The following is a 27,984-nucleotide window of genomic DNA, read 5'->3' as shown; positions in this document are numbered from 1 at the left end:
CCTGGAGATTATCCCCATGGTGGTAAGAAGAAGGGGACACAGCTGGGATCTCAAGAAGGGGTTTTCATCACTTCCATGCCATTAGAATTGGGGGACAAACAAAAAGAATAGGGAAAGTGCTGGAGGTCAGATGGAGATTTGGGCAGGGAATTACTGAAAAAAACCCATCTGCCCTGCCTCCTTTGGGATCCTTCCAGAAGTCAGTTTCTTGTACAATTTACAGCAATGCACAAAACACAATATTGTGTAGCAATAAAGGAAAATATTTGCAGCTGAAGATTGAAATGAGGGGCTTGTTTTCTTGCAGACATTTCATGACCCAAAGTAGGTAACATCATCAGTGCTAGAAGGGAGTGGGATTGAACGAGAAGGAGGAGGAGGGGTCTAGGACAACTTGCCACAGCCAACTCGCCACAACTGTGGCCAGCTCGCCATGGCCAAATCACCACGGGACAACTTGCCATGGACAACTCGTTGAAGGACAACTTGCTGTGGCACAAAAGTTACATAATATCAAAGAAATGGTGGAATAGAATCATTATAGAAAGGATGCAGAAGGAGGGACAACATGAAATGTGAATGGCAAAAATTAAAATATTTTTTTAATTATGTTAAATAATTAAATAAAATTGTTGAATTGTCCTGCGGTGAGTTGTCTTGCAGGAAATTGGCCTTGGCGAGTTGTCTCATGGTGAGTTGTCCATGGTGAATTGGCAGTGGTGAGTTGGCTGCAGTGAGTTGTCCCATTTTGGAGGAGGACTGCGGTCCTTAGTGCTAGATGAGCATGGTTGTTTTCTTGCAGACATTTAATGACCCAACTAGGTGACATCATCAGTGTAATGATCCTTGATGAACATCATCTAGCACTAATGATGTTACCTACTTTGGGTCATGGAATGTCTGCAAGAAAACAACCAAATTCAGAGAGCACCAAGCACCCCTCACAATACTATGTGGCCTGACCTCCTCTCTCTGGTGCCGTTCCTGTCAGTGGATGTCCTGATAGGTCTCCCTCACCTTTTCTAGAAGGCTACTACATCTACGTAGAAGGTGGCCAACTGAAGCCGAATGAGTCTACGCGTTTCTCCAGTGCACCATTCTGCATGAATCAGGAGGCCTGCGTTGAATTCTACTACCACATGCATAGCGTCGTGGAAGTGGAGACCCGGCTCCGGGTCCTGCTGGAGGAACCTTCAGGAAGTGCTGTTCTTCTCTGGAACCGTATGGGGACTCAGGGTCCCAACTGGCTGTACGGATCTGTGACATTGCCGTACACTGGAGCACAGCCAAGCAAGGTTAGTGGAAAAGGAGGCTAACGGATTCCAGGCGTACAAGGAGCACCGATGTAGTTTATTGACAACCAGGAATTTGCATATTTTAGGATGCAAGCCATCTGGGGGGGGAGGGTGGAACAGATGTCTGCATATCTGCGGTGGTCCCAGCTTTTGGGTAAGATGAACCATGATTGACTAGCAATAAAGGAGAATATTTGTAGCTCAGAGTTGAAATGAGGGTGCTCGCTCACCTTTGCTGTTTGCTTACAGGTGTTTCATTACTCAAACTAGATCACACCATCAGTGCTAGATAGTTTGGGCAATGAAATATCTGCAGGAAAACAGCCAAACTCAGAGATCAGTAAGGACACCCCCCCCCCCATGACTGACTGTTTTCCTTGAATTCAGGTCTCTTTTGAGGTTATCAGAGGAAGCAACGCCTACTTGGACGTGTCATTGGATAACATTTTGGTGCGCAAGGGCCATTGTGCAGGTGAGGCAGTCTAAGCAGGATTTGCACACCTAGATAGACAAGTATGAAGGTATAGGCTGCAGTAGATGTGGGCAGGATTGTCAGTTTTCTTTCTGGGTGGATAGAGCGGCACAGAAATACAAATGTGTGACAGTCCACCTGTGTTTCTGTGTAGAGGGGAAGTGCTGCTTTTGATTACATTGTGTAAGGTAAGCTTCCATAAAAGGGACATGAAAGAAGTTCACAGCAGAAAGAAACAAAATAGAGAAGAAACCCAATATATCTCGATGGCTCTTGGAGCCCCTGTGAGAGTTACAGGCTCTGAATGGTGCCAGAGGCCCAAGAGACTTATCCTTGATGGTCCTAACTTCAAAATTGTTCTTCTTTCCAGAACACCCAGCACCTACTGTGCCTCCAAGCACCAGCTCAACAGCTCCAACGACTACTGGGGGACCAGTTGTGACTGTACCCTCTGAACAATCTACCATCTCCCGGCCTACAGTGATTACCTCTTCAGGACCCACAAGGTCCACTGCTACAAAAAGCACAGGGACCAAGCCTCATCCAACAGCCCTGAGGTCCACAATGGACACTGGCCAGTCCAACAGGCCAATCACCATAACTACAAGCACTCCTGTCATCACCAGGAATGAAAGTCTGGCCACTACACCAGTTCCTCCCATCACCACCACCAAAACTGCCCCTTCCAACATCACCGTCCCCAGTGGAACAGCCACTACTCCCACCACCACCAGCACAGCTGTCCCTCCCAACATCACCATCCCCAGTGGAACAGCCGCTACTCCCACCACCACCAGCACAGCTGTCCCTCCCAACATCACCGTCCCCAGTGGAACAGCCGCTACTCCCACCACCACCACCACAGCTGTCCCTCCCAACATCACCGTCCCCAGTGGAACAGCCGCTACTCCCACCACCACCAGCACAGCTGTCCCTCCCAACATCACCGTCCCCAGTGGAACAGCCGCTACTCCCACCACCACCACCACAGCTGTCCCTCCCAACATCACCGTCCCCAGTGGAACAGCCGCTACACCCACCACCACCACCACAGCTGTCCCTCCCAACATCACCGTCCCCAGTGGAACAGCCGCTACACCCACCACCACAGCTGTCCCTCCCATCATCACTGTCCCCAGTGGAACAGCCGCTACACCAACCACCACAGCTGTCCCTCCCAACATCACCGTCCCCAGTGGAACAGCCGCTACTCCCACCACCACCAGCACAGCTGTCCCTCCCAACATCACCGTCCCCAGTGGAACAGCCGCTACTCCCACCACCACCAGCACAGCTGTCCCTCCCAACATCACCGTCCCCAGTGGAACAGCCGCTACTCCCACCACCACCAGCACAGCTGTCCCTCCCAACATCACCGTCCCCAGTGGAACAGCCGCTACTCCCACCACCACCAGCACAGCTGTCCCTCCCAACATCACCGTCCCCAGTGGAACAGCCGCTACTCCCACCACCACCAGCACAGCTGTCCCTCCCAACATCACCGTCCCCAGTGGAACAGCCGCTACTCCCACCACCACCAGCACAGCTGTCCCTCCCAACATCACCGTCCCCAGTGGAACAGCCGCTACACCCACCACCACCACCACAGCTGTCCCTCCCAACATCACCATCCCCAGTGGAACAGCCGCTACATCCACCACCACCACCACAGCTGTCCCTCCCAACATCACCGTCCCCAGTGGAACAGCCAGTACACCCACCACCACCAGCACAGCTGTCCCTCCCAACATCACCGTCCCCAGTGGAACAGCCGCTACTCCCAAACCAACAACTACGTTGCAACCTCCCACTTATATCACCAAACCAAGCAAGCCATCTTCCCCCAGCTCTACCCTGACCAGCTCTATCACTTCTAAGAGTGCCCAGCCCTCTGGTCCCACCACCACACAGCCCCTGCTGACGGATTCTGTTAATATCCCCAAATCTACAACAAAGAGACCAGGCGTGGACCAGACGACTCCTGGGCAACCTCCAGGTTGGTGCTTTGCACAGGTTGTAATCTAATAGGTCTCACTGTTTCAGTCATTACTTCAGAAATGGATGTTTAGGTAAGGTGAAAATTGCAGTTGTAAAAAAGAACAAATATATTTAACATTAGGAACAGAATAACAATAACAGAACAACAAAAGTAAGAGCAAAATGTCGCTTTTCTGATGAAAGAAGTGCTGTTCACTGTTATGCCAGGAAAAAGAGAAATTTAGCAAAGATAGCTGGCATCACAACAGTGCTTTTATTGTCCTAGAGCAGGGGTATGAAACTGGCGGCCCGTGGGCCAAATGCATCATGTGCAGGCCATGTCCACCCCTGCCCCATGAAGGGGAAAATGTCGTGAAACGTCAGGTGACAGCAATGTGATGTGGCGAGTTTGATACTTGTGTCGTAGAGAATACCTTTTGGCTTTTTTAAACCTCTTTTTCTTCTCCAAGTACTGATAATTCCCAAATATGTCCCTTTTGGTGGGGAAACATTTATAGCTACGTGAATCAAAATGGGGAACAGAACAGACCCCCATGAGGAGAAGAAAATCACTCTGCCCATGCTCAGAAAGCTCGGAAACATACTGCTCTGGTTAATCCATGGGAGCAAACAGCTTTTCATGTGTCCTTTATCCAAGTCAGGAGGGGGGGGGAGGTTGCTGACCCCACTTTCTCCCCCGAGCTTCATCCTCTATTGTCTCCCAAAGATTCTGCATCCTGCATAGTTTCCGGAGATCCCCATTATGAAACGTACGATGGCCACCTCTTCCATTTCATGGGGAATTGCACCTACCTGCTCACTGCCACCTGCAATGCTACGCCCGACCAGCCCACCTTCCAGATCCAGACAACCAACGAACACCGCGGGAGCAACACCAAGGTTTCCTACCTCAAGTCGGTCAATGTCACTGTGCATGGGACCCAGATCGTGCTGCTGAAAGGGCGGAGAGTAACTGTGAGTATTCCTGCTCCCACGTCCTGCATGGTTACTCCTTGTTACTGAAAACATTAGCCAGAGAGGACCCCCCCCTCTCCTGCGCCCATCACTGGGACCTTCTCTTGACTTTGCCACACAGGTAGATGGAAAGCGAGTTACCTTGCCTGTCTCTCTGGCTGGGGGACGAGTGTCTGTGCGCCTGAGTGGCACTTTTGTTCGGGTCCAAACGGATTTCGGCCTCTCGGTGAGATTTGATGGGAACCACCATGCTGAGGTCTCCGTCCCATCGTCCTATTTTGGGAAGCTCTGCGGCCTTTGCGGTAAGGAGTCAAAATGGTCACTTTTTACCTGGGCTGGGAAGACAGCAGGAGCTCCGCCAGAAACCAGTACAGAGATGCAACCTGTTTTGGGGGGCACAAAAGGTCTTCTTTATAGATAATGGGGCAGGAAGTGAGTCAGAATTCCTCAGTGTCCACAGTTTTCATCGTGATTTTAAGAGACCTAGAGCAGTTGAGGCTGGGAGCAGATTTGGAGATTGAGAACATGTGATGAGCACAACCACAGAAGGGCTGCCCAGGAGAACACAGCCAGCCACAAACACCCTAGTGATCCGAGGGCTGTCCTGTGCTGATAGTTAGCATAGGAGCAGTGATAGTCAACATTTTGGGCTCAGCATGTCAAAAATTCAGAAAACGCCCACCCGCGGATTCTGCTGGCGTGTCAAGCACCCACATAGACAAAAGAGATGAGTCTGGACTTTCATCTCCTCTCCTTCGGACCTCCCTCTCTGGAAGTCACACAAGAGAACTACACTTTCACGCAGCCTCTGGAAATCACGTGAGCCTTCCCCCGCGATGTTTGGATGCTCCAGAGGCCCCCCACTTTTGTGACTTCCAGAAGGTCCAGAGGCCTGGAGTGTCACCAAAAATGGTCTGTGACACGTATGTCATAGGTTTGCCAATCACCGGCTTAGCCTCTGAAGTACCCTAAAGTAGAGACGAAAGGAAGTCTGGGGGCATTGTGTTGCCATTCTCTGCCACAGAGGAAGACGTGCATTTTCTGTTTCTGCTAGGAAAGGCCTACATGCCGGTTTCACAGGTGACATTTGCCCTGGTTTGCCTCATTTAATAACTCCTCATTTAATAACTCTAATTGGGATTATGTCAGGCCAAAGACGACACAATGAGATTCACTCCAGCACAATTCTTTCGTTTGCTTACACCTAATAGACAGAATCTTGCCGGACTAAATTTGTAACCTTCTAACTCAGGGGTGTCAAACTCGATTTCATTGAGGGCCGCATCAGGGTTGAGTTTGACCTTGGGGGGCTGGGGTGGGCATGGCCAGCTCGATGTCACTCATGTCGGGTGCCCCTGTGGTGGCCCAAGCACTCTGCCTGTGAAAACTGACTCCTGAGCTCCGTTTTCAGCTGCGATGGCTTCCTGCAACCCTCTGCCAGTGAAAACGGAGCTCTGGAGGGCTGCACATGGCCTCCTGAGCTCCCTTTTTGCTGGCAGAGGCACTGCGGACTGGTCCTTTGCTGTTTCCAGGGCGGCCCCACGGCCCAGATCTAAGCACCCCGTGGGCCTTGTTCTAATCTAATAGAGGCACCCTGGGAGATTGGAAGATGAGGCTGCCCTGGACGTTTTCCCTGCCACCCCATTCACTTCAGGACTGTGCGTCCCTCTCCAGCATGTGCTGCTGCCTCCCTGGGGAGTCATGGTGCCACCATTGACATTCCCACCCCCTTCGTTCTCCTTCAACTGCACATTCCCTCACGGACCGACAACTCCATCACTAAGCAAAGCAGTGGTTCAGCAACATGTCACATGGTGCCCCACTTAGCAACGGTAGTTCCAGCATTCCCTGTTGTGTTTGATAAATGAGACATCATGTGACCATGACTTGCGACTTCCTGCCGGCTCCCCCAATAGCTTTGCTTAGCTGAAACTGGATAGGAAGGTCACAGATGAGGACCACAACATGATGGACAATCAGGACTGTGGGACGCTAGGTTGGTCATAAAAGATGGGGGGAGGGGGGCAAGGAACTGGCTCGCAATCACGTGACCGTGGGGGATACTGTGAAATTTGTATGTGCAAGGACAGATTGTAAGTCACCTTTTCCAGCACTTGCAGTATCTTCAAACACTCATTAAGTGAATGATTGTTAAGTGAGGATTACTCGTACATGGTTCTATTGCATGGACCTGTTTGTGCAATGTGAACACTGTGTGTAATACAGGTACTGTTAGTGACTGTTCAAAGAGTGGTGCGGTGGCCCAGAGGTGGCGTTCTTGCCTTGCAATCAGGAGGCTGTGAGTTCAATCCCAGGTAGAGGCAGATATTTCTCTTTCTGGGCACAATGAGAATAGATCTGCTGAAGAAGACTCAGCATTGGCGACAGGAAAGGCATCTGGCCATTCAAACACTCTGCCAGCTCCATTCAGTTGCCCAGACTCCACCCTGCAAGGGATTATGGGGTCATTAAATGAAGATGATTTAGTGACTGTTCAAAGTTTTAGCAGCATTGAAAAAAATGACTTATAACCGTTTTTCACAGTGACGACTTTCGTAGCGTCCCCATGGTCACATGATCAAAATTCAGACCCCCGGCCGCTAGTTCATACTTATGACGGTTGCAGTGTCCCGGGGTCATGTGGTCCCCTTTTGAGAATTTCTGACCTCTGGGGAAGCCAGACTCACTCAACAACCGTGTTACTCACTTATCAACTGCAGTGATTCACTTAGCAACTGCGGCAAGGAAGGCCGTAAAAGGGGGTAAAACTCACTTAACAACAAATATTTTGGGCTCAATGTCGTCGTAAGTTGAGGACTACCTGGATATGAGCAAAACATGAGTAACTGCCTCCTTCCACTCTTCCCTCCTTCTCCTTTTCCAGGGAACTTTAACGGACAATTAGGAGATGACAATCTCATGCCTGATGGCACCTCAGCGGGGGCAGATGCCAACCAGCTGGGGAAGAGCTGGCAAGTGCCCAACATAGGTTTTGACAGGTGAGTCTTACGTCCCACCCATCTCTCTGAAAGGCTGGCCTCGTCCCCAGTAAGAAATTTTGAATAGGAAAGTGCCAGCATTTCCCTAATAACTTCAAAGCTGCTCTGGCTGAGATTCCTAAAAAAATGTTTTTACCTAATTTGATTTCAAAACTTGAAAGAAGGTAGCTAAAAGCACAGTGGGGGGGGGGAGGTTCCCCTTAAAATCCTCCGTTGTCTAAAACAGGGGTCTCCAAAACTTAGCAACTTTAAGACTGGTGGACTTCAACTCCCAGAATTCCCCAGCCAGCATGGCAACTTGGCAACTTTGAGACTGGTGGACTTCAACTCCCAGAATTCCCCAGCCAGCTTGCTGGGGAATTCTGGGAGTTGAAATCCATCAGTCTTAAAGTTACAAGTTTGGAGACCTGTGATTTAAAGCAATGTTTTTTAAACTTGGCAACTTTAAGTGCTGACTGGGGAATTCTGGGAGTTGAAGTCCACACCATCTTAAAATTGCCCACTTTGGAAAAAACGCCATCTAAAGGAAGGAGGTTCCTGAAGAAATTCTTATGAAAGTTCAGATTGAAGCAACCTTGTGAGGCAGTGGTGAAATCTGAACCAGTTTGCTACTGGTTCACTGGCTGTGCATGCGTGCTTGGGAACCTTTTTAAAAACTTTTTTAATGCATTTTTTTTACTACCAGTTCAGCGAACCTGTAGCATTTTTCACTACCGGTTCGGGCGAACCGGCCCAAACCGGTAGCATTTCACTCCTGTTGTGAGGTCAAGGAAGGGCTGGAGAATCTGCCCAATGTCTGTGGGATCCCAGCTTCCTCCGTCCCTCCCTCCCCCCCTTCCAGCCTGGTCATGGGAGGTGTCATCCAGCACATCTGGAGAACAACTGGTTGAAGAAGGCTGTCCTTTCGGTGACATGTATGGTGTTCCTTTGCAGCTGCACGGACTCAGAAGATCCTGAAAAATGCAATCCGGACATTGCAGCGGAGGTTCAGGGACCCACCAGTTGTGGGATTCTTGCAGATCCCCAAGGTAAGAGATCATTGGACCCTCTGGGGCTTTTTAGGAGGGGAGTAAAGAATAAAAGAATAAGAGAGTTGGAAGGGAGCTCGGAGGTCTTCTAGTCCAGCCCCCTGCTCAAGCAGGAGAACCTATCCCATTCTGAACAAATGCTTGTCCAATCTCTTCTTGAAAACCTCCAGTGATGAAGCACCTGCAACTTCTGGTGGCCAGCTGTTCCCCTGGTTAATTGTCCTCACTGTTAGGAAGTTTCTCCTTAATTCCAGGTTGCTTCTCTCCTTGATTAGTTCATCACTGGAGGCTTTCAAGAAGAGATTGGACTGCCATTTGTCAGAAATGGTGTAGGGTCTCCTGCTTAGGCAGGGGGTTGGACTAGATGACCCACAGGGTCCCTTCCGACTCTGTTAATGTGAAATTCTTGTCCTGCCTTCTGGTGTTTTGGAGAATAGATTGACCCCCCCCTCTTTTTTGGGTAGCCCCTCAAATATTGAAGACTGCTATCATGTCACCCCTAGTCCTTCTTTTCATTATACTCTGTTTCCCTAAAAATAAGACCTCCCTCAATAATAAGCCCAATTGGGCTTTTGAGCGCATGTGCTAAAATAAGCCCCCCCCCCAAATAAGCCCTCCCTGAAAATATTTAACTGCATGCACAGCCAGTCCCCGCCATTTCCTCTGGTTAGGGTTAGGGAGACAGAGCTGGAAATCAGGTAAGATGGCAAGAGGAACCCCGTCTCGCTCCACGCGCCCCAAAATAATAAGACCTCCCTGAAAATAAGGCCAGGGGCTTATTTTGGGGTTCAAAAAAATATAAGACAGGGCCTTATTTTCAGGGAAACACAGTATTAGACATTCCCATTTCCTACTTGCAAGTTCCTAGTCCCTATGGAGACCAAAGTGCTGGTTTTCTAGGAGCTTGTGGGTCTCCATCAGTCAATGGAGGTTGATTGTGAAATGAGCTTCTGTTTCCCCATAGGTCCATTTGCTCAATGCCATGACAAGGTGCCACCCGAGGTGGCATTTGAGAACTGCTTCTACGACCTCTGCGAAACTGGCGGAGACACAGGGACGCTGTGCTTTGCTCTACAGTCCTATGCCGACCGCTGTGCCCAAGCCGGGGTCGTCATCGTCTGGAGGAACAGCACTTTCTGCCGTAAATATATTCCCAGTATAGAGAGACTGGCCTGTGGGGGGAGGGGGGTTTCCTGGGACAGCTTCCGAGTAATTAAGAGCGGATGCAGGAAATAGCAATACAAGATTAAGGCACAGGGCTTCAGTTCAGGGGCTGAGTTTGGAGAGGGGAGAAGGTGGATTCGGAGAGAACTGTGTGTTTTCCAAAGAATGGAATGGAAAAGAGAAAAGAGAAAATAATAGAAAAGAGAAAATAATGGAAAAGAGAAAAGAGAAAATAATAGAAAAGAGAAAATAATGGAAAAGAGAAAATAATGGAAAAGAGAAAAGAGAAAATAATAGAAAAGAGATGTCAGCGCTTCGACGCTGGAATAGAGAGCGGAAGGGAGAGAGAGATAAGCTCTGAACTTTTGCCTGCTAAATCCCTTTGAAGTCGGGTTGTCGTGGAAATGAAGGGGGGGAGACATTCCTGGGAAATGACGAGACAAGAAGTCTGAAGAATGACTTGGAAGATAGCCAATGAGAAGCAGAGATTTGGGGATCGGAAAGGGGGGGATTGGGGGGCAAAAGGTCAGTCTTGTCCGCATCGAGTCATGATCCGGTGGCTGTGCTCAATTAAGGAAAAGATTTCCTTAAAGATTGGCAGTTTGGAAATTCATTTATTTTGAGATAGCATCGAAGTCTGGCAAGAGAAAATAATGGAAAAGAGAAAAGAGAAAATAAGAGAAAAGAGAAAAGAGAAAATAAGAAGGGAATAGAATAGAATGGAATGGGATAGAATAGAATGGAATGGAATGGGATGGGATGGGATGGGATGGGATGGGATGGGATGGGATGGGATGGGATGGGATGGAATATAGCAGTGATGGTTAACCTTTTCCGGACTGAGTGCCCAAAGCACGCACATGTGAATGCGTGCACACACCCAAACCCCAAAATGCAATGTGCGTGCGGCCCCTGCACATGTAGACTCAACCCCTGCACGTGCCCTGCACCCCCACGCATCCACATGCACCCCCTGCACATGCCCCCCACATGTGTGTGCTGCCCCCACGCATGTGCAGCAGAGATCTGATGATTAACTGGCCAGCCAGAGGTGCGCACACATGCGTGACAGAGCTGAACTGGGGCGACAGCTTGCGTGCCGTAGGCTTACCATCACGGGAATGTAGAATATAGAATATGGCATGGAACGCAATAGCATAACTTTATTGTCCCTTTGCATGTACACTCGTTGGCATACATTAAAACGAAATTTCGCTGCATGCAGCTCTCAAAGGGTCACCACCTCCAATATACACTACATAACCACAACAGAGTAAATAAATAAGTAAACAACTGATCCAAAATTATGCCTATACCCACATATACTATTATATGACAGCGGGGGGTTGGACTAGATGACCTACAAGGTCCCTTCCAACTCTTGTCAATCTGTTAAAAGCCTCTCTCTCTCTCTCTCTCCTCTCCCCAGCCCTAAACTGTCCTCCGGGAAGCTCCTACAGCCCCTGCGGTACGGCCTGCCCTGCAACCTGCCTGGATCCGGAGCCCCAGAACGGCTGCCCTGCCCTGCCCTGCGTGGAGGGTTGCGTGTGTGACCAGGGCTCCGTCCTCAGCGGAGACCAGTGTGTGCCACTCAGCCAGTGCGGCTGCACAGATGGCGACGGGAACTACCACGTGGTGAGAAGGGCCGGGCTGAGTCTGCAAAGGGGCTCCTTGGCTCTCGGGGGCCTGGGGTGGAAATCAGTCCACAGGGAGTCCTTCACTTACAACCATTCGTTTAGTGACCGTTCGAAGTTGCAACAGCATTGAAAAAAGCGATGTGGTTTTTTTTCCCACCCCACTGTTGTAGCATCCCCAGGGCCGTTTCGTTACCGTTCAAAGTTACAATGGCACTAAAAATACTGACTTATCACCATTTTTCACACGTAGGCAAACTTTGCAGCCTCCCCATGATCAAAGATCAGGCGCTTGGCAACCGACTCATACTTATGACGGTCGCAGTGTCCCAGGGTCACATGATCCCTTTTTGCAGCCTTCTGACAAGTGAAGTCAATTGGGAAGCCGGATTCACTTAACAACTGCAGTGATTCATTTAATAACTGTGGCAAGAAAGGTTGCAAAATGGAGCAAAACTCATTTATTATTTATTTATTAGTCCAATTTATATGCCGCCCTTCTCCGGAGGCTCAGGTTGGCTTACAATGCGTTAAGCAATAGCCTTCATACTTTTGTATATACCTGCTTATTAGGGCTTTTAGCCCCCCCATAAGCGGTGTTTCTACAAAGTCAGCTTATTGCCCCCCACAATCCGGGTCCTCAATTTACCTACCTCGGAAGGATGGAAGGCTGAGTCAACCTCGAGCCTGGTGAGATTTGAGCTCGCAGTAATCGCAGGCAGCTGGCAGCTAAGCGCTACATAACAGCACTTAGTCCGCTGCACCACCAAGGCTCTTTATTTAACAAATGTCTTGCTTAGCAAACAAATTTTGGCCTCAATTGTGGTCGTAAGTCAAGGACTACCTGGAGGATAAAGTTCGGTGCCGGGCACCCCTGAGTCTTTGGGGGTTCAGCCTCTGCACAGCACATCCTGGGGGGCAGTGTAAGAACAGGAGGGGGTTTAAGAGCTGCAGTGGTTAGAACTGTGGTTAGAACCAGTGGTTACTACCGGTTCTGTAGCTGTGGCTCGGTGGGCATGGCTTGGTGGGCATGACAGGGGAAGGTTACTTCAAAATCCCCATTCCCTCCCCACCCCACTAACCTGCTCTGGGAAGGAATCAAACTCCCCCCTCTTCATTTCCCCAAATAAAATATTACTCATAAGAAAAGGCTCCCAGAAAAGCAAGGAAAAATCAAGCTGCTAAGAAAGGAACCTGCCTGAGGCTCATTCCACATTCCTGCCAGCTGCATAAAGGAAACTTTGTAAGAAGAAAACAGCTACGGGTACTTAGAGATAATAGAGAGTAGAAGCCGGAAGTTCGGCTCCATTTACAAGCAGGCAGAAAACTCATTCAAAACAGGATATTTCACAATGGAAATCGCCCAAACCTTTTTAGAAGCACAAAGCCCATGTTGCACAAACCGCAAAACTTCAAAAACATAGAATCATATAAGAAACCTCTTATCCAGTTTGTTGTTAAGCTGACCCAGAAACGGACTGCTGAATGTCACTTCGCTTCTGCAAGTAAAAACCTCCTTCCAGCAGCTGCTTCTTGGCTTGTCAATTTAAAGCGACGGCATCTTGTTGTTGTTTTTTCTGCTTCTTCTTCTTTGCCAAGCGATCTCCCGGCTGAAAAGCGAGCCCTGATTTTTTCCTTCTAGCCGATCAGCTGGGAGACTGGGAGGCAGCGAATAGATTAGGGGCGGGGCCAGACAGAGATGGTATTTACTGGTTCTCTGAACTACTCAAAATTTCCACTACCGGTTCGTAAGAACCGGTCAGAACCGGCTGAAACCCACCTCTGGTTAGAAGGCAGTACTGCAGGCTACTTTCTGCTGCCAGCAGTTTGGCAGTTCGATCCTGACTGGCTCAAGGTTGATTCTGCCTTCCATCCTTCCGAGGTGGGTAAACTGAGGACCCAGATTGTTGGGGGCAAGAGGCTGATTCTGTAAATTACTGAGAGAGGGTTGTGAAGCACCGTGAAGTGGTATATAAGTCTAAGGGCAATTGCCATTATGAGCCAAAGGGCTGCAACGAAACTTTGAGCCAGAGAGAGCAAGAGCTAGAGTTGGAGACCAAGATTTTGGGAGATAAGCACAGTACCCACAAGGCCACCTGACTAGTTCCTCCTCAATGCCCCCCCCTCCCTGTTTCATCCTCAGGTTGGTGACAGCTGGATGGGGAACCCGAACTGCACCCAGCGCTGTTCTTGTGCTGCTGACAACCAGATCACCTGCGAGGAATGGAGCTGTACCCCTGTCCAGGAGTGCCGCCCCGTGGAGGGCCTGCTGGGCTGCCAAGACACAGGTGAGTCTCTCTCCCTGCAGCCAGTGGCATCTCTGGGACCCCCACCAGCCGCAGCAGCTCACATTTCACCCTTGAACTCTTCTCTGCAGGAGTGGCCACTTGCCACGTGGCCGGAGACCCCCACTACTACACCTTTGATGGCAAGATGGTCTCCTTCATGGGCACCTGCACCTACACCCTGGTGGCCCTGTGCCAGCAAGACCCTCACCTCCCGGTCTTCAACATCATGGCCAAGAATGAGGAGCGTGGTCAGCCAGAGGCCTCCTACCTGCGCCACGTGACGGTCCACATACACGGAGTCACCATCACTCTGCAGAAGAGCCGGCGGGTGCTGGTAAGGGTCCTGGTTGAGTGGGAGAGAAGGCGGGAGGGCAGGAGCCATGGGCCTCGGAGTCCCAGAGGGCAGCTGGAGTTGCAAGAGAGCACCCTCCCTAGGTTAGAGTGCAGTACTGCAGGCTACTTCTGCTGACTGCTGGCTGACTGCAATTTGGCAGTTCGATTCTCACCAGGCTCAAGCTTTTTTCTTTTTTTTAATTTGATTTATATGCCGCCTTTCTCCGGAGACTCAGGGCGGCTTACAATGCGCTAAGCAATAGCCTTCATCCTTTTGTATATTTATACAAAGTCAGCTTATTGCCCCCACAAACTGGGTCCTCAATTTACCTACCTTAGAAAGGATGGAAGGCTGAGTCAACCTTGAGCCTTGGAGAGATTCGAACCTGCAGTAATTGCAGGCAGCTGGTTTTAATAACAGGGTGCCTTAGACCACTGTACTACCAAGGCTCTTGATTCTGCCTTCTGCTTGATTCTGCCTTCCATCCTTCCAAGGTGGGCAAAATGAAGACCCAGATTGTTGGGGGCAAGAGGCTGACTCTGTAAACCGCTTATAGAGGGGGCTGTAAAGCACGGTGAACCGGTAGATAAGTCTACGTGCTATAGTGCTATTGCTATTCTGGATGATACTGCAGCCAACGGCCTAGGGAAGCTCGGAGAGAAGATCTGGAAGCCCAGGAGATAGTGGACATCAGCTCTGCATCTCTTTGTCCTCTCTCTACAACTCCTTAATTTGTGGCTGCCACCACAGAAGCCCCTTGCCTGTTCCAGGTCTGAAGAGTCTCTGGCCAGAGCATTGATCACCCAGAATCTTCCTGACCCCCCACCAGAGGGTCTGATCCCCCGTTGGGACAAAGCTCTATGGTGACTTGGTGTCCCCATTAGAGGGTCAGGGTTGGTGGCAGCCTAAACAGCGATCTTGAGCCTTTTGGACTCATCTCCCGCCCAGCGAAAGAGAATGGATTCTTTACATGTTTATTTTAAAAAATACAGTCCAATCGTGTGTCAATCTCCAGGACCTGCCATGCGCTGCTTACCTTCAGGTGGCGTTTTCCTTCTGGTGACAGCCCTTTGCAGCCTGACCTAAGGCTGCTTGAGGTCACAACAGGCCTTCGTTCTTGAAACTGCTTTGGGAAATGCTCTTCCGGGTTCTCTGCAGCCTCCGAGCACTGCATGAAAGCACACCCCGTGTTTGCATGATTTTTGGGTGTTCCGACGGCTGTCAGGGCTCCAAGTAATAGACCCATAGAAAGCAAAACTCCGAGGCAGGTAGATTCCTCAAAGAATAGCTTTATTGGATATATCATATTGGCACGTATCTGGTGAAAACCGACTCTGAAGTTTCCCGCGGTTTTCACCTAATTAAAAGTAAACATTTGTCACTTCCTCAAAACAGTCAGTCACATGGTCCAATCATGGCGCTATTTGGTTGCCTGGTGACATTGCTCCACCTTCCACCGACCAGGTGTGAGAATGTCCTTGGTTCCCAAGAGAAAATATTTTGTTTTGGCTACAAAATCCCAGTTATCTAAAAACCCAATTCCCTCAGCTCTAGTGTGGCAACCCTGAAGCGTCCAAGATGGCTTCGGTCAGATCAGCTTCAGGGTTGACAACGGCCACACAAGAGCACGGCCTTCTTGTGTAACTTCTGAGAGAGCACCCCGTTCCCATGTGGTCTCTGCGGCCTCAGAAAATCACGCAAAACAGGGCGTGTTTTAGAAAATAGTGGTTGTTGAGTGATGGCGAATGCTAGTGTCCCCCAAAATGTTGTGGTGTGTCATCTTTGACACGTGTGTCGTAGGTTCATCGTCATGGACCTAACTCATGTAGATGTTGTGATGGGAAAGGATTTTTCTTGGTGAATTTCTGGCTGTCCTGCCATCTTTCCAGACCAAAAGATACGAGATCCCATTTTGGAGCCCAAATGATGTAGCCGCAGGACAGAACTCTCGATTCCTTCTTTCTCAGCATCTTCTAGTTCCTTGGGAGGACCACAGTCGCTCTTAAAAGTGGGGGCCCTTACAAATTTAGGCTTCTTACCCCTTTAACATCTGGACTCCAACGCAAGAATCAGAAAAATGGTTCAGCCTCTCCCTCCCTCCCTCGTTTGACCACAGATTGACGGTCAGCGTGTCCGAGTCCCCGTGGAGGACCGCATCCCGGGGGTCTCCATCGTTCCCAGGGGCATCTACGTAGTCATCGAGACGAACTTTGGGCTGGTGGTGAAGTTTGACGGAAACCACCACTTGGAGATTCAGCTGCCTGGGACCTATTTTGGGAAGGTAAGCCTCTGACCTGCCCATCTAGGCTGCACACACCATACCTGGACTGCTTCCCGTAAGCCTTGATCTCTCGTTGCTGCACTCATTTTCCTGGCCTTCTAAAGCCTCCCTCTGCGTACTGGATCTTGGAAATGTATATTTAACATCTGATCATTTTAGAGACGTCCCATATTTAAACGCTATTTGTCCTTAGTACGTGCAGGACATTCTATGCAAAAGGAAAGCTTTGACCCCTGGGCCATCTCCACATCGGTCCTCTCACCCTTCTGTATGATTTGACCCTTTGCTATTTGGTAGCCGTGTGCAGCGGCAGCCAAAAAAATGAATACAATCCTGGATTGTATAAACAGAGGCATAGAATCAAAATCACGTGAAGTCTTAGCACCGCTTTATAAAACCCTAATAAGGCCACGCCGGGAATCCTGCAACCAATTTTGGTCACCACACTACATAAAAGATGTTGAGACTTTGGGAAAAAAGTGCAGAGAAGATGATTAAAAGGCCCGGAGACTAAAACATAGAAAGAACGGCTGCAGGATTTGGGTTTGGCTAGTCTAGAGAAAAGAAGAATTAGGGGTGACATGATAGCAGCATTTCAGTATTTGAGGGGCTGCCACAAAGAGGAGGGGTTCAGATTATTTTACAAAGCAGCAGAGGGCAGGACAAGAAACAATAGTTGGGAACTAATCAAGGAGAGAAGCAACCTGGAATTAAGGAGAAACTTCCTAACAGTGAGGACAATGAACCAGTGGAACTGCTTGCCACCAGAAGTTGTGGGTGCTTCATCACTGGATGTTTTTTAAGAAGAGATTGCATAACCATTTGTCTGAAATGGTATAGGGTCTCCTGCTTGAGCAGGGGGCTGGACTAGAAGACCTCTAAGCTCCCTTCCAGCTCTGACACCCTCCCCCCAGATGAGGCCCCTTAGAAAAATTGAGAATTGTTTTATATACAGTTCAGTCATATTGGGTTTGGGATGTGTTCTTTCGTTGGTTAGCATAATTTTACCCATCTATGATAACGCACATGCTCAGTAACTTTATATATATTAGATGTAGCATTTCATAGCATCCCATAAAACAGACGGAGACTTCAGAGGATCATTAGAACTGCAGAAAAAACCGTGGCTACCAGCCTGCCTTCCATGGAGGACCTGTGTCCTGCACGAGTCAAAAAGAGGGCTGTGAAAATATCTGCAGACCCCTCGCATCCTCCTGGACATAAAACAATTCAACTCCTACCCTCAAAACGATATTATAGAGCATTGCACACCAGAACAACTAGACACAAGAACAGTTTTTTCCAAAATGCCATCACTCTGCTAAACAAATAATTCTCTCAACACTGTCAAACTATTTACTAAGTCTGCAGTACTATTAATCTTCTCATCGTTCCCACCACCCATCTCCTCCCACTTAGGACTGTATGACTGTAATTTTGTTGCTTGGATCCTTACGATTTATATTCATATTGTTTCCTGATTGCTTATTTGTACCCTATGACTATCATTAAGTGTTGTACCTTATGATTCTTGACGAACGTATCTTCTCTTTTTATGTACCCTGAGAGCGTACGCACCAAAGACAAATTCCTTGTGTGTCCACTTGGCCAATAAAGAATTAAATTCTATTCTATTCTATTCTATTCTATTCTATTCTTATTCTTATTCTTATTCTTATTCTTATTCTATTCTATTCTATTCCATTCCCAGCATGGTCTTGCTAAGGCTCAATTTCATATCCAGGGAGGTGTGTTTCCCACATTACAACGAGTTTCCAAGTTCCTAGAGTTGCAATCTTGGACCAGCCCTTATCAGGAGTTCACATTCCTGCTTCATTACTTCAAAAAACTAAAAGCCTTTAACAAAGGTTTACTCCTAGTTTACTGAAAACATTACTCAGAGCCTCCCCCCCTCCCACTCTCATCATATCCCCCTCCCCCTCTCAGGTTTGTGGCATGTGTGGTAACTTCAACAACCAGACTGCAGACGATTATCTGATGTCAAACGGACATTTGGCAGTCAATGACACCCAGTTTGGGAACAGCTGGAAAACACTGGGCGATAGTGACGTCGGGTAAGTTGTTCGGGGGAAGATCGGGAAGTAAACTAAGGTTAAGATAAACTTTATTCTCATGTTTTTTTTCCCTGTGGGCACACTGGCACTCACTAAAAATGAAATTCTCTTGCCTGCTCTCAAAAGTGTACACGTACATAACACACATGTAGATATGCTATATACATACATCTGTATAGACCTACATCCTAACACAGTGTTTCTCAACCTTGGTAGCTTGAAGATGGGTGGACTTCAACTCCCAGAATCCCCCAGCCAGCACTGCTGGCTGGGGGATTCTGGGAGTTGAAGTCCACCCATCTTCAAGCTTCCAAGGTTGAGAAACACTGCCCTAACATGTAACCAACAGGCAGCTAGTCATTTGCATCCTTGTAGAAGAGTCATTGAGGACACTCGGAGGTTTGTCTGTGTCCTCAGGGCCACACCCCTCTCTCAACGGAGGGGGAGGGATGTGACACCATCCATTTTCAGTCTACAACACGGCTCCTTTCAACAGTTCCAATTTGCACCACTCAGGTGACCCTGAGGACACAGGCAAACCTCCAAGTGGCCTCAACAACTCTCTACAAAGGATGAAAACAACCAGCTGTTTGCAAGGAGGATAAATCCTTCCATTCCCCACTGTCCAGTCAGAGCTGAAGAAGCTTCTCGGAGGAGAAGCGAAACGTCTTCAAAAGAAAAACCAGAAAGGCCTCTAGAAAAAGCACCTTTGGGACACTTGGGCTCAATTGTGGTCGTAATTTGAGGACTCCCTATACAGTCCGTCCCCTGTAATTCAATTCTAGAAAATCAAATTCTTCCTAAAACATCACAGCCTCTATTTGTTTTTCTCTTTCCTCCTTCACGTGGACAGCTGCCAGCCAGATAACCGTCCGGACTTGAACCCCAACTGCTCCCTCCAGGAACTGGAGCGCCTGAGCGCCTTGTGCCTGGAGATCATGGCGCCCAAGTACGAAGCTTGCCACTCCCTCATCGACCCGAAGCTTTTCTTCCAGAACTGCCTTTACGACATGTGTCAGTACCAGGGCATGACCTCCGTCCTCTGCGACAACATCCAGGCCTACGTGGAGGCCTGCAAGAGCCACGGTGTGACCGACATCTCCTGGAGAAACAGCACCTTCTGCCGTAAGCGCTCTGGGGGGCAGCGGGGGGGGGCAAGGGCGCCCCCCCACACACACACACAGGAAGGACACAGCAAGCGAGGCAAAGGATCAGGGTGAACGGGAGGGAGGGCAGTCCGGCACCCGAAGGGCGTTCAAAAAGTCAACGGTGAACTTTTGCCTCTGGGCCCGTCTTCTTATCTGCCACAATTCCCAAGTAGCCTCACGGTTCTCACTTTGTGGTCTTCCAGCACCGTTGTGGGGGGCTTTCTGCCTACATTTGTCATACAGGCAGTCCTCGACTTACAACGGTTCATTTAGTGACGGCTCAAAGCTACAATGGCACTGAAACAAGTGGCTTAGGACCTCTTTTCACACGATGGTTGCGGCGTCCCCCGTGGCCACGTGACCAAAATTGAGATGCTTGACTACCGGTTCCTATTTATGCCGGTCGCAGCTACCCAGGGTCATGTGACCCCCCCTTTTGCGACCTTCTGACAAGCCAAGTCCATGGGGAATCCAGGTTCACTTAACAGCTGTGTGACTGATTTTAAAAAATGCAGCATTTCCCCGGGTCCCGTGACCAAAATCTGGGTGCTTGACAGTTGTGGTGTCAGGTTGGGCTCAATTGTGTCGTAAATCGAGGACTACCTGTGTTCGTGCCATTAGATTAGAGTAAAAGCCTCCCCCATCCGACGCATGTTTTACTAGAAATATCCTCAACCGCCTGGTTTAAGACAAGGGGAGAAATCGGCTTCTGTGTCCAAAAGTAATTCTCGCTTCTCCTGGGCTTCTCTCTCTTCCTGGCGCAGCTCTTCCCTGCCCTCCAAACAGCCACTTCTCCGAATGCGCCTCTCCCTGTCCGGCCACCTGCTCCAACCTCTATGCCCCTGCCAGCTGCCACCACCCCGCACCCTGCGTAGAGGGCTGCGCCTGCGACCGAGGCTACGTGCTCAGCGACTTCACCTGCGTCCCGATGCGGGAGTGTGGGTGTCGGGGCCCTCAGCAGGAATACTACAATGTAAGTGGGGAGGGGCTTGTGCTGGACCGAGGGGCTCCCGTCTTCTATGGGCAGTGCCACTCTTAAGTCACCTGGAGCCAAACCCTGCGCCAGTTACCTTTGAATGCCCGCGACACGAGTAGCCCCAAAAACCTCTCGGCTGCTTCCTCCCAGGATCTATGCAGGTCTGTCAAGTGGAGATCACCTGGTGGTCTTCCATCCAAATACCCACAAGGCTGAGGCTACTCGGCCTTCTGAAACTGGCCAGAGGTGGGGGCAGCCGAGCGTGGCATCAAACCGGCCAGGGAGATCCTGGAGCCTCACCTGCTGCTCTTTCTTTCTAGTCTGGAGACACCTGGGTGACGAGTGGCTGCCAGCAACGCTGCACCTGCCTGAGTGGGCAAATTCAGTGCCAGACTTTCAGCTGCCCGACGGGGTCCCAGTGCAGCACCAGCAACGAGGGCCTTCACTACTGCCGGCCCACCAGTGAGTCCGCGGGGTGCCCAGGACTATGGAGTGGGGGGGGAGATATCCACATTGCTCTCCCCATCCCCTTGCAGTTTTGCAAACTCTTTTTCTCTGGCAGCCTTCCACCAGTGCGTGATCTTGGGGGACCCCCACTACCGCACCTTCGACAACTTCGTCCACCACTTCCAAGGCCGGTGCACCTACACCTTGACTCGGACGCTGGGGCGAGTCCCCCAGGGGCTGGAACCCCTCTCCGTGGCCGGCCGGAACCACCGCCGATCCATCCTCCACCGTGTCTCCTTCCTGCGCGAAGTCTACGTGGAGGTGCTGGGCTTCCGCGTCACCCTGATGCAGGGACGCAAGATGGCGGTGAGCAGCCAGGAGATTTGCTTGAGGGACGATGCGCCAGGGGGGATGGCTCTCGGCTGGACGGTGCTTCTTTCCAGCTCATCTTGGTTCTTGGGATCTTGGATGGCCTCTGCTCCCTGATGTGGATGCCCCCATCCGAGGCCCACTCAGCAACTGGTCTTAGAGACCCATGGCCTCTGACCATCCTCCTCCTCCTCCTCCTCTTCCACTTCCTCTTCTTTCTCCTCCTCCTCCTTTTCTTCTCCGTGCGAACAACCCACCAGAGGAGTTGCTTTGGGTATCCTTTCCCCTTTGCCCCTCCAACTGCTGCCTCTAGCTGCCCCCCAGTGACGGCTATCCTTTTCTTCCAGGTCAACGGCGTGATGGTCACTCCTCCCTACTCCCCCACGGAGGGGCTCCAGATCACCCAGAGGGGCCGCAGACTGATTGTAGAGACCAACTTTGGCTTCTCGATCTCGTATGATGGCCACAATGCTGCCGGTCAGTATTGTCTGGGGAGGGAAGGAAGAGAAGGAAGAGGCGGGGTATGTGCGTCTCCCTCGCCAGCTGGATGCTAACTGGACCTTAGCTCTTGGAGCACAGTTTCTGGCAAGGAACACCCCCCTTTGGGGCCGTGTTGTGGGGCAGGGACGGTTCAAGAGCAGGAATGGGTGTTTGTTGTGAACTCCACAAGTTCCAGTGCATCGGGAGGGGGAGGGCTATCCCGTCCTCCCACTGAAGTATCTCAGCAATCGGGCAAGTGGGATTCAGAAGACATGAGAAACAAACAACCTGCAGGAATGCGAGGGATCTCGTCCCCTGGCCTAGCCAAGAGGTCCGCGTGCCACTGCGGAGGCTGTGTGCAAAGGACAGGCTATTCCCAAGTAGAAAAAGGGGAGAGGGGATTTCATCAGGTGGTCTCAGCTGGAGCGCCAGGTGGGCAGAAGGGGGGGTTTCATCTTTGGGCACCCCTGGAAAAGCAGTCAGGGAGGTGCCCTCCTTATGTAGAGCTCAAAGTGACGCATCGTACACACCCCCATTCTAGAGGGTTCCCACAAGACCCTCTGCTGGTGTTTCGGGGTCCCTAGAAGGTCATCTGAATCTCAGGAGCTGCTACCCTGGCACCAACTACAGATAATCCTCGATTTACAACTGCACAACTGAAGCCAAAGACGGTCGTTAAGTGGGTTTTGTCCCATTTCATGACCTTCCTTGCAATAAATTGTTAAGTGAATAACTCTGCTTTTCCAGTTACTGACGCAGTTGTTAAGTGAATCTGGTTTCCCCGTGGACTTTGCTCGGCAGAAGGTCATAAAAGGGGGCCACATGACCCTGGTTCACTGCAACCGTCATAAATGCGAGTCAGTGTGCCAAGCGTCTGAATTTTGATCATGGAGATGCTGCAACGGTCATAAGTGTGGAAAGCAGTCATAAGTCACTTTTTTCAGTGCCGTTGTACCTTGAAACAGTCACTAAATGAATTGTTGTAAGTCGAGGACTACCTGTAGGGGCTTGGAGGTAAGGGTGACCCATACAGAGACCCCCTCCGCCAGGCGGGAGACCCAGGGGGAGGCTGGAGGGGGCCTGGGCTGAGTCGTCCCTCTTTCTCTCTGGGTCCTCAGAGATTGTCCTGCCCAGCACCTACCAGGAGCAGGTTGGCGGCCTCTGCGGGAATTATGACGGCCGTCGCAATAACGAGTTCATGAAGCCAGATGGGACGCGGGCTCGGACACTCAACGCCTTTGGCAACAGCTGGCAGGTTACGGTCAAGAGGATGGAGCTGGACGGAGGCAGCGGGAACTTCGGCCCTGCCAGAGTCAGGTCAGCTGGGGGGCCTGAAAGGAGGGTCCTGGGAGGAGGCACCCAGGAAGAATCAAGCAAGGATCAATCAATCAGTCAATCAATTCAGGAAGGCAAGACAAGAAAGCATGGATGATTGATTGATTGATCGATTGATTGATCGATTGAAGGCAGACTAGAAACAACGGATGGAAACCAATCAAGGAGAGAAGCAACCTGGAATTAAGGAGAAACTTCCTAAGCGAGAGAATAGTTAACCAGTGGAACTGCTTGCCACCAGAAGCTGCGAATGCTCTAACACGGGAGGTTTTTAAGGAGAGACTGGACAACCGTTTGTCTGCAATGGGGCAGAGTCTCCTGCTTGGGCAGGGGGCTGGACTAGAAGACCTCCAAGGTCCCCTCCAGCTCTATTCTATTCTGACTGCTTGCTTGCTTGATCTTCCACGGGGATTTGAGCAGCCCAAAGGGCTGTTGCTCTGGCTTGGCTCTCAGCCCCGGGTGCGAATTCTGAAGCAGCCCCCCCCTTTCCCGACAGGCGTCAGGAGCCGGAAGAAGAGCCCGAATCGGGGTTCGAGGAGGACTGCACCCCAGAGCAGCTGGCCTCCGTCAACGGGACCAAGGCCTGCGGGGCATTGTCGGACCCCAGCGGCCCCTTCTCAGCCTGCCACGCCGTGGTGTCCCCTGCCCCGTTCCAAGAGTGAGTGTGCAAAGCGGGGGTGGGGTGAGTGTGCAAAGTGAGGGTGGGGCCAAAGGAGCCCCGGCTGCGTCTAACGGCCTCCCCTTTGGACTGGCAGGAGCTGCGTCTACGACCTGTGCGCCTTGTTTAACGACACGGAGCTCCTGTGCCAAGACCTGGAGGCCTATGCCCAGCTGTGCCAGGAGCAGAAGGTGGACCTGGGGCCGTGGCGGCAGAAGATCGGTTGCGGTGAGTACCCCAGGCCCTGGCACGGGGTTTGGCATAAATAGAGGGAGCCTCTCCAGCGTGGCATCGTGCCATCTCCCCTGCCCTGCCCGCTGCCTCACCAAATGAGCTTGGCCACAAGGCAGCCACAAGGCAGGTGGTCCTTGACTTACGTCCGCTCATACGGACCCCCAGGTACCCAGCGGTCGGTCTGACCCAGATTCGGTGTTCTGACGGTCATGCAAACGCACGTCTGGCACTGTTGCCATTCGCGGTTTGGGTCAAAACCCTGCCTGTGAGGAACCACGGGTTCGCTGATTCCCTCAATGACCGCCACTGCAAAAGAGATCCTGAAAAAGGGTCGGTCACGTGGCAGACCCGTTTAATGCCATGATGGTCGTAACTCGAGGACTGCCTACACACCACCCTTGAATCAGTGGGGCCTGTGCTGAACTGCCTGCTTGGGGGCACAAGACCCCCTTCTTGAGAAAAAAGCCTGATTTGGGTCTCTTTCTCTTTTTCTCTCTTTTTCTTTCTTTCTTTCTTTCTCTCTCCCTCTCTCCCACCACAGCAATGGAGTGCCCGGCCCACACCAGCTACCAGCCTTGCATGACTGCCTGCCCTGCGAGCTGTGCCAACCTGGCTGCCCAGTCCAACTGCGAGGCCTCTTGCGTTGAGGGCTGTGCCAGCGACCCCGGCTACGTCCTCAGCGGGCTGGTCAGCGTCCCTTACGACCAGTGCGGCTGCTCCAGCTTCGGCCAGTATTACCAAGTAGGAGCTGCCTTCCTCTTCCCCTCCCCTCTCTTCTCCCTTCCTTCCTTCGTTCCCTCTCTCTTTTTTCCTTCCTCTGTGCCTCCCTCCCTCCCCCTTTTTCCTTCCTTCCTTCAACCTATCTCCTTCCTCCTTTCCTCTTTCACTCTTTCCTTCTCTCTCTCCTTCCTTCCTTTTTTATTCTTTCTTTCTCTTTCTCTGTTTCTTCTTTCCTTCCTCCAAACTATCTCCTCCTTCCTTCTTTCCTCTTTCACTTTCTCCCTCCCTCTCTCTCTCTCTCTGGTCTCTGTTCCTCCCTCCCTTCCTTCCCCCCCCCCGCCTTTTCCTTCCTCTGTGCATCTCCCTAACCCTAACCTTAACCCTTCCTCCCTTTTTCCCTCTTTTTCCTTTTCCTTCCTTCCATCCATCCATCCTTCCTTCAACCTATCTCCTCCTTCCTTCTTTCCTTCCTTCCTTCCTTTTCTTTTTCTTTTTCTTTCTCTCTCTGTTCCTTCCTTCCTTCCTCCCTCCAACCTCCCTCCTCCTTCCTTCCTTCCTTCTTTCCTTTCTCTCTCTCTTTCACTCTTTCTCCCTCCCTTCCACTCTCTCTGCCCCATCTCTCTCTGTTTCCCCCTCCCTCCCTCCCTCCCTTCCATTTGGGGCTGGGGAAAATAAGATCCGAGTCCTTCTTGCATCTTCTCAAATTCCTCTTCCAAACTGGAGCTAATCTTGGAGTCGGTCCATGAAAGGTTTCAGGGCAGGGGAACTCAGGGCGGCCGAGTGGTGGCCGATGGGTGTTGCCAGCCGCAGTGCCCTTTGGCAAGGAGAGGGCATCTGGGGGTGGGCAGAGGTTTTCCCGGCCTAGCACCGAGCCCCCTTCTCTCCAGATCAACGAGACCTTCGTGACGGAGGACTGCTCCCAGCGATGCACCTGCCAGGCCACGAGAGTCCTGGACTGCTCGCCGAACAGATGCGGCCCAGGGGAGATCTGCGCCGTGTCCAACTACGTCCGCAGCTGCTTCCAAGGTGAGCAGGCCAGGGAGGAGGGTCTGTGCAGGGGTCCTGCGCTCTGTCGCTGAGGACAGTTCCTCGCCTCTCGGGGGTGCCACGGTCGGTGCCTCCCCTTTGTGCCACGTCTCGCCCGTCTCTTCCTCCACAGACAACGCCTGTCTCAGCAGCCCCTGCCAGAACGAGGGGACGTGCGAGGTCACCCCGGGGGGCTTCAGGTGCCTCTGCCTCGAGGGCTACATCGGATCCCTCTGTGAGGATTCCCCGCTGGAGAGCTCAACCCCAGCGCCCCCCAAAACCAGCGCCTCCAGTGCCACCAGCACCATCAGCCAGACGACTATCGCAGGTAGGCAGACCCCCGCCACGCTTTCCCCCCCACCGGGCCGGGGACCCTCTGGCCCCTCACTCCCTCCTCTGCTCCCTTCTTTGCTCTTCTTGCCCCCCCAGGAAACTCCAATGGACCTGACTTGCTGGTCATCCTGCTGGGCGTCTTCATCCCACTGGCCGTCATCCTCCTCCTGACCTTGATCATCCTCTGCGCCTGTCGGCACCGGAACCAGTAAGGAGGGGTCTCAGCCCCACCACCAACCCCAGGGATAGAGTTTGGGGAGGAGGGGGCGGGAACAATAATGAGGATGAGGATGGCATAAAACCATGGGGAGGAGGCTTGCGGGCAAGAGAACTGTTTTACCAAGAAAGGAGAATATTTGTAGCTCAGGGTTGAAATGAGGGGTCCTTGAGGGTCTCTGAGCTAGGTGGGTGGGGGGATTGCAGATGTTTCACGACCCAACTAGGGAACATCATCAGTGCTAGAAGGAGGAGGGGGGAGGAGGAGAGGAGAAGGTGGAAGAAGAGGAAGAGGAGAAGAAAGGAGGAGGGGGGAGGAGGAGGAGGAGGAAATGGACTGTGGGGTCCTTGGTGGTCTCTGAGCTGGGTGGTTTTCTTCCAGACGTTTCATGACCCAACTAGGGAACATCATCAGTTGCCCTGTTACCTAGTTTGGGTCATGAAACAAGCTCAGAGGCCACCAAGGGGAAATGTTTGGCAGCTTGCCACCGGCTGAGCCCCCTGTGAGCCATCGGGGCTGCCCTGCCCACGTGCTCCAGGGTGTGACCCACCAGCTGCCTCTCATTTCAGGAGAGGGTGTGATGAGCCGGTTCTCTGCAGTGCTCTCCCCCCTCCCCCTCCCCCTGCCAGCCCCCAGCCCCCTCCTTTTCCTCGCCAGGCTTCTCCCGTTCCCCTAAGTCAGGGGTCTCAAACTCCATTTCATTGAGGGCCACATCAGGATTGTGTTTGACCTCGGAGGGGTGGGTGTGGCCAGAGTGGGCGTGGCCTGCTCGATGTCACTCATGTCAGGGGAGCCTGTGGCAGCCCAATGATCTGTCAGCAAAAACAGGCTCCCAAGGTCCGTTTCTGGCTGCGATGGTCTCCTGCAACCCTCTGCACGCAGCCCTCCCGAGCTCTGTTTTTGCTGGCAGAGGGTTGCAGGAGGCCATCGCAGCCAGAAACGGACCTCGGGAGCCTATTTTCACTGGCAAAGGCACTGAGGGCCGGTCCGTCGCTGTTCCCTGGGTGGCCCCTCAGACAGGCATTGTGAGAGACGCCCACAGGGCACGCGAGAAGCCTCCTGCGCGCTACTAAGCAGGGCCAGGGCTCAGGTGGCGCAGCCTTCATGGCCCACAGGAGGCTTCCCAGACGGGCTTCAGACCCCGATTCCCCCAGACTCACTTGGCCTTCGTGTCTTTTCAGCGGGTACAAAACGAAGCTGGAGGAAGACCGCATCTCCATCATTTCGACCGCAGGTGAGCCCCTGCGCCATCTGGGCAGCTGGCACCCAGCACACTGGGGTTGCTCTGACTGATGCGCCCTTCTGTCTTTCAGGCTTCCGTGGCTTGTGAGGCCCCGACCCACGAGAAGAGCGTCTCCCTCGCCCATCCCCCACAGGTCACGACAGGACTCTCCCCCCACCCCCCAATCTCTAGAGCTGGCTTCATTGGGAGGACAATGAGGGAACCTCCACCCCAACTCCACCCAGATCAACGGGCACCCACCAAGTAGCTGGCCGTGGCATCCAGTTTCCTCCAGGA

At 51.6% G+C, this 27,984-nt stretch overlaps 1 protein-coding gene across 1 annotated transcript; it reads left to right on the top strand.

Moving 5' to 3' along the window:
• Positions 1-16: 16 nt before the first annotated feature.
• Positions 17-27,870, top strand: ZAN (zonadhesin). The gene is made up of 29 exons (XM_034436623.3): positions 17-22; positions 664-691; positions 1,027-1,295; positions 1,683-1,767; positions 2,138-3,763; positions 4,472-4,719; positions 4,841-5,021; positions 7,604-7,718; positions 8,652-8,746; positions 9,711-9,887; positions 11,340-11,545; positions 13,688-13,832; positions 13,922-14,166; positions 16,283-16,447; positions 18,395-18,522; positions 19,376-19,647; positions 20,435-20,643; positions 20,967-21,108; positions 21,209-21,459; positions 21,810-21,939; positions 23,061-23,259; positions 23,774-23,935; positions 24,033-24,163; positions 24,711-24,910; positions 25,777-25,915; positions 26,049-26,243; positions 26,345-26,456; positions 27,647-27,699; positions 27,779-27,870. Exons 1-29 carry the CDS (start codon positions 17-19, stop codon positions 27,793-27,795), a joined length of 5,931 nt encoding a protein of 1,976 aa, XP_034292514.3. The 3' UTR covers positions 27,796-27,870.
• Positions 27,871-27,984: the final 114 nt, after the last annotated feature.

This window comes from Pantherophis guttatus, chromosome 4, assembly GCF_059756535.1.
Source record: "Pantherophis guttatus breed Tessera chromosome 4, ASM5975653v1, whole genome shotgun sequence".
In the NCBI taxonomy this organism is placed as follows: Eukaryota; Metazoa; Chordata; class Lepidosauria; order Squamata; family Colubridae; genus Pantherophis; species Pantherophis guttatus.
Note: the sequence above shows the minus strand (reverse complement) of the source record. Positions and strands in the feature narration are given on the sequence as shown.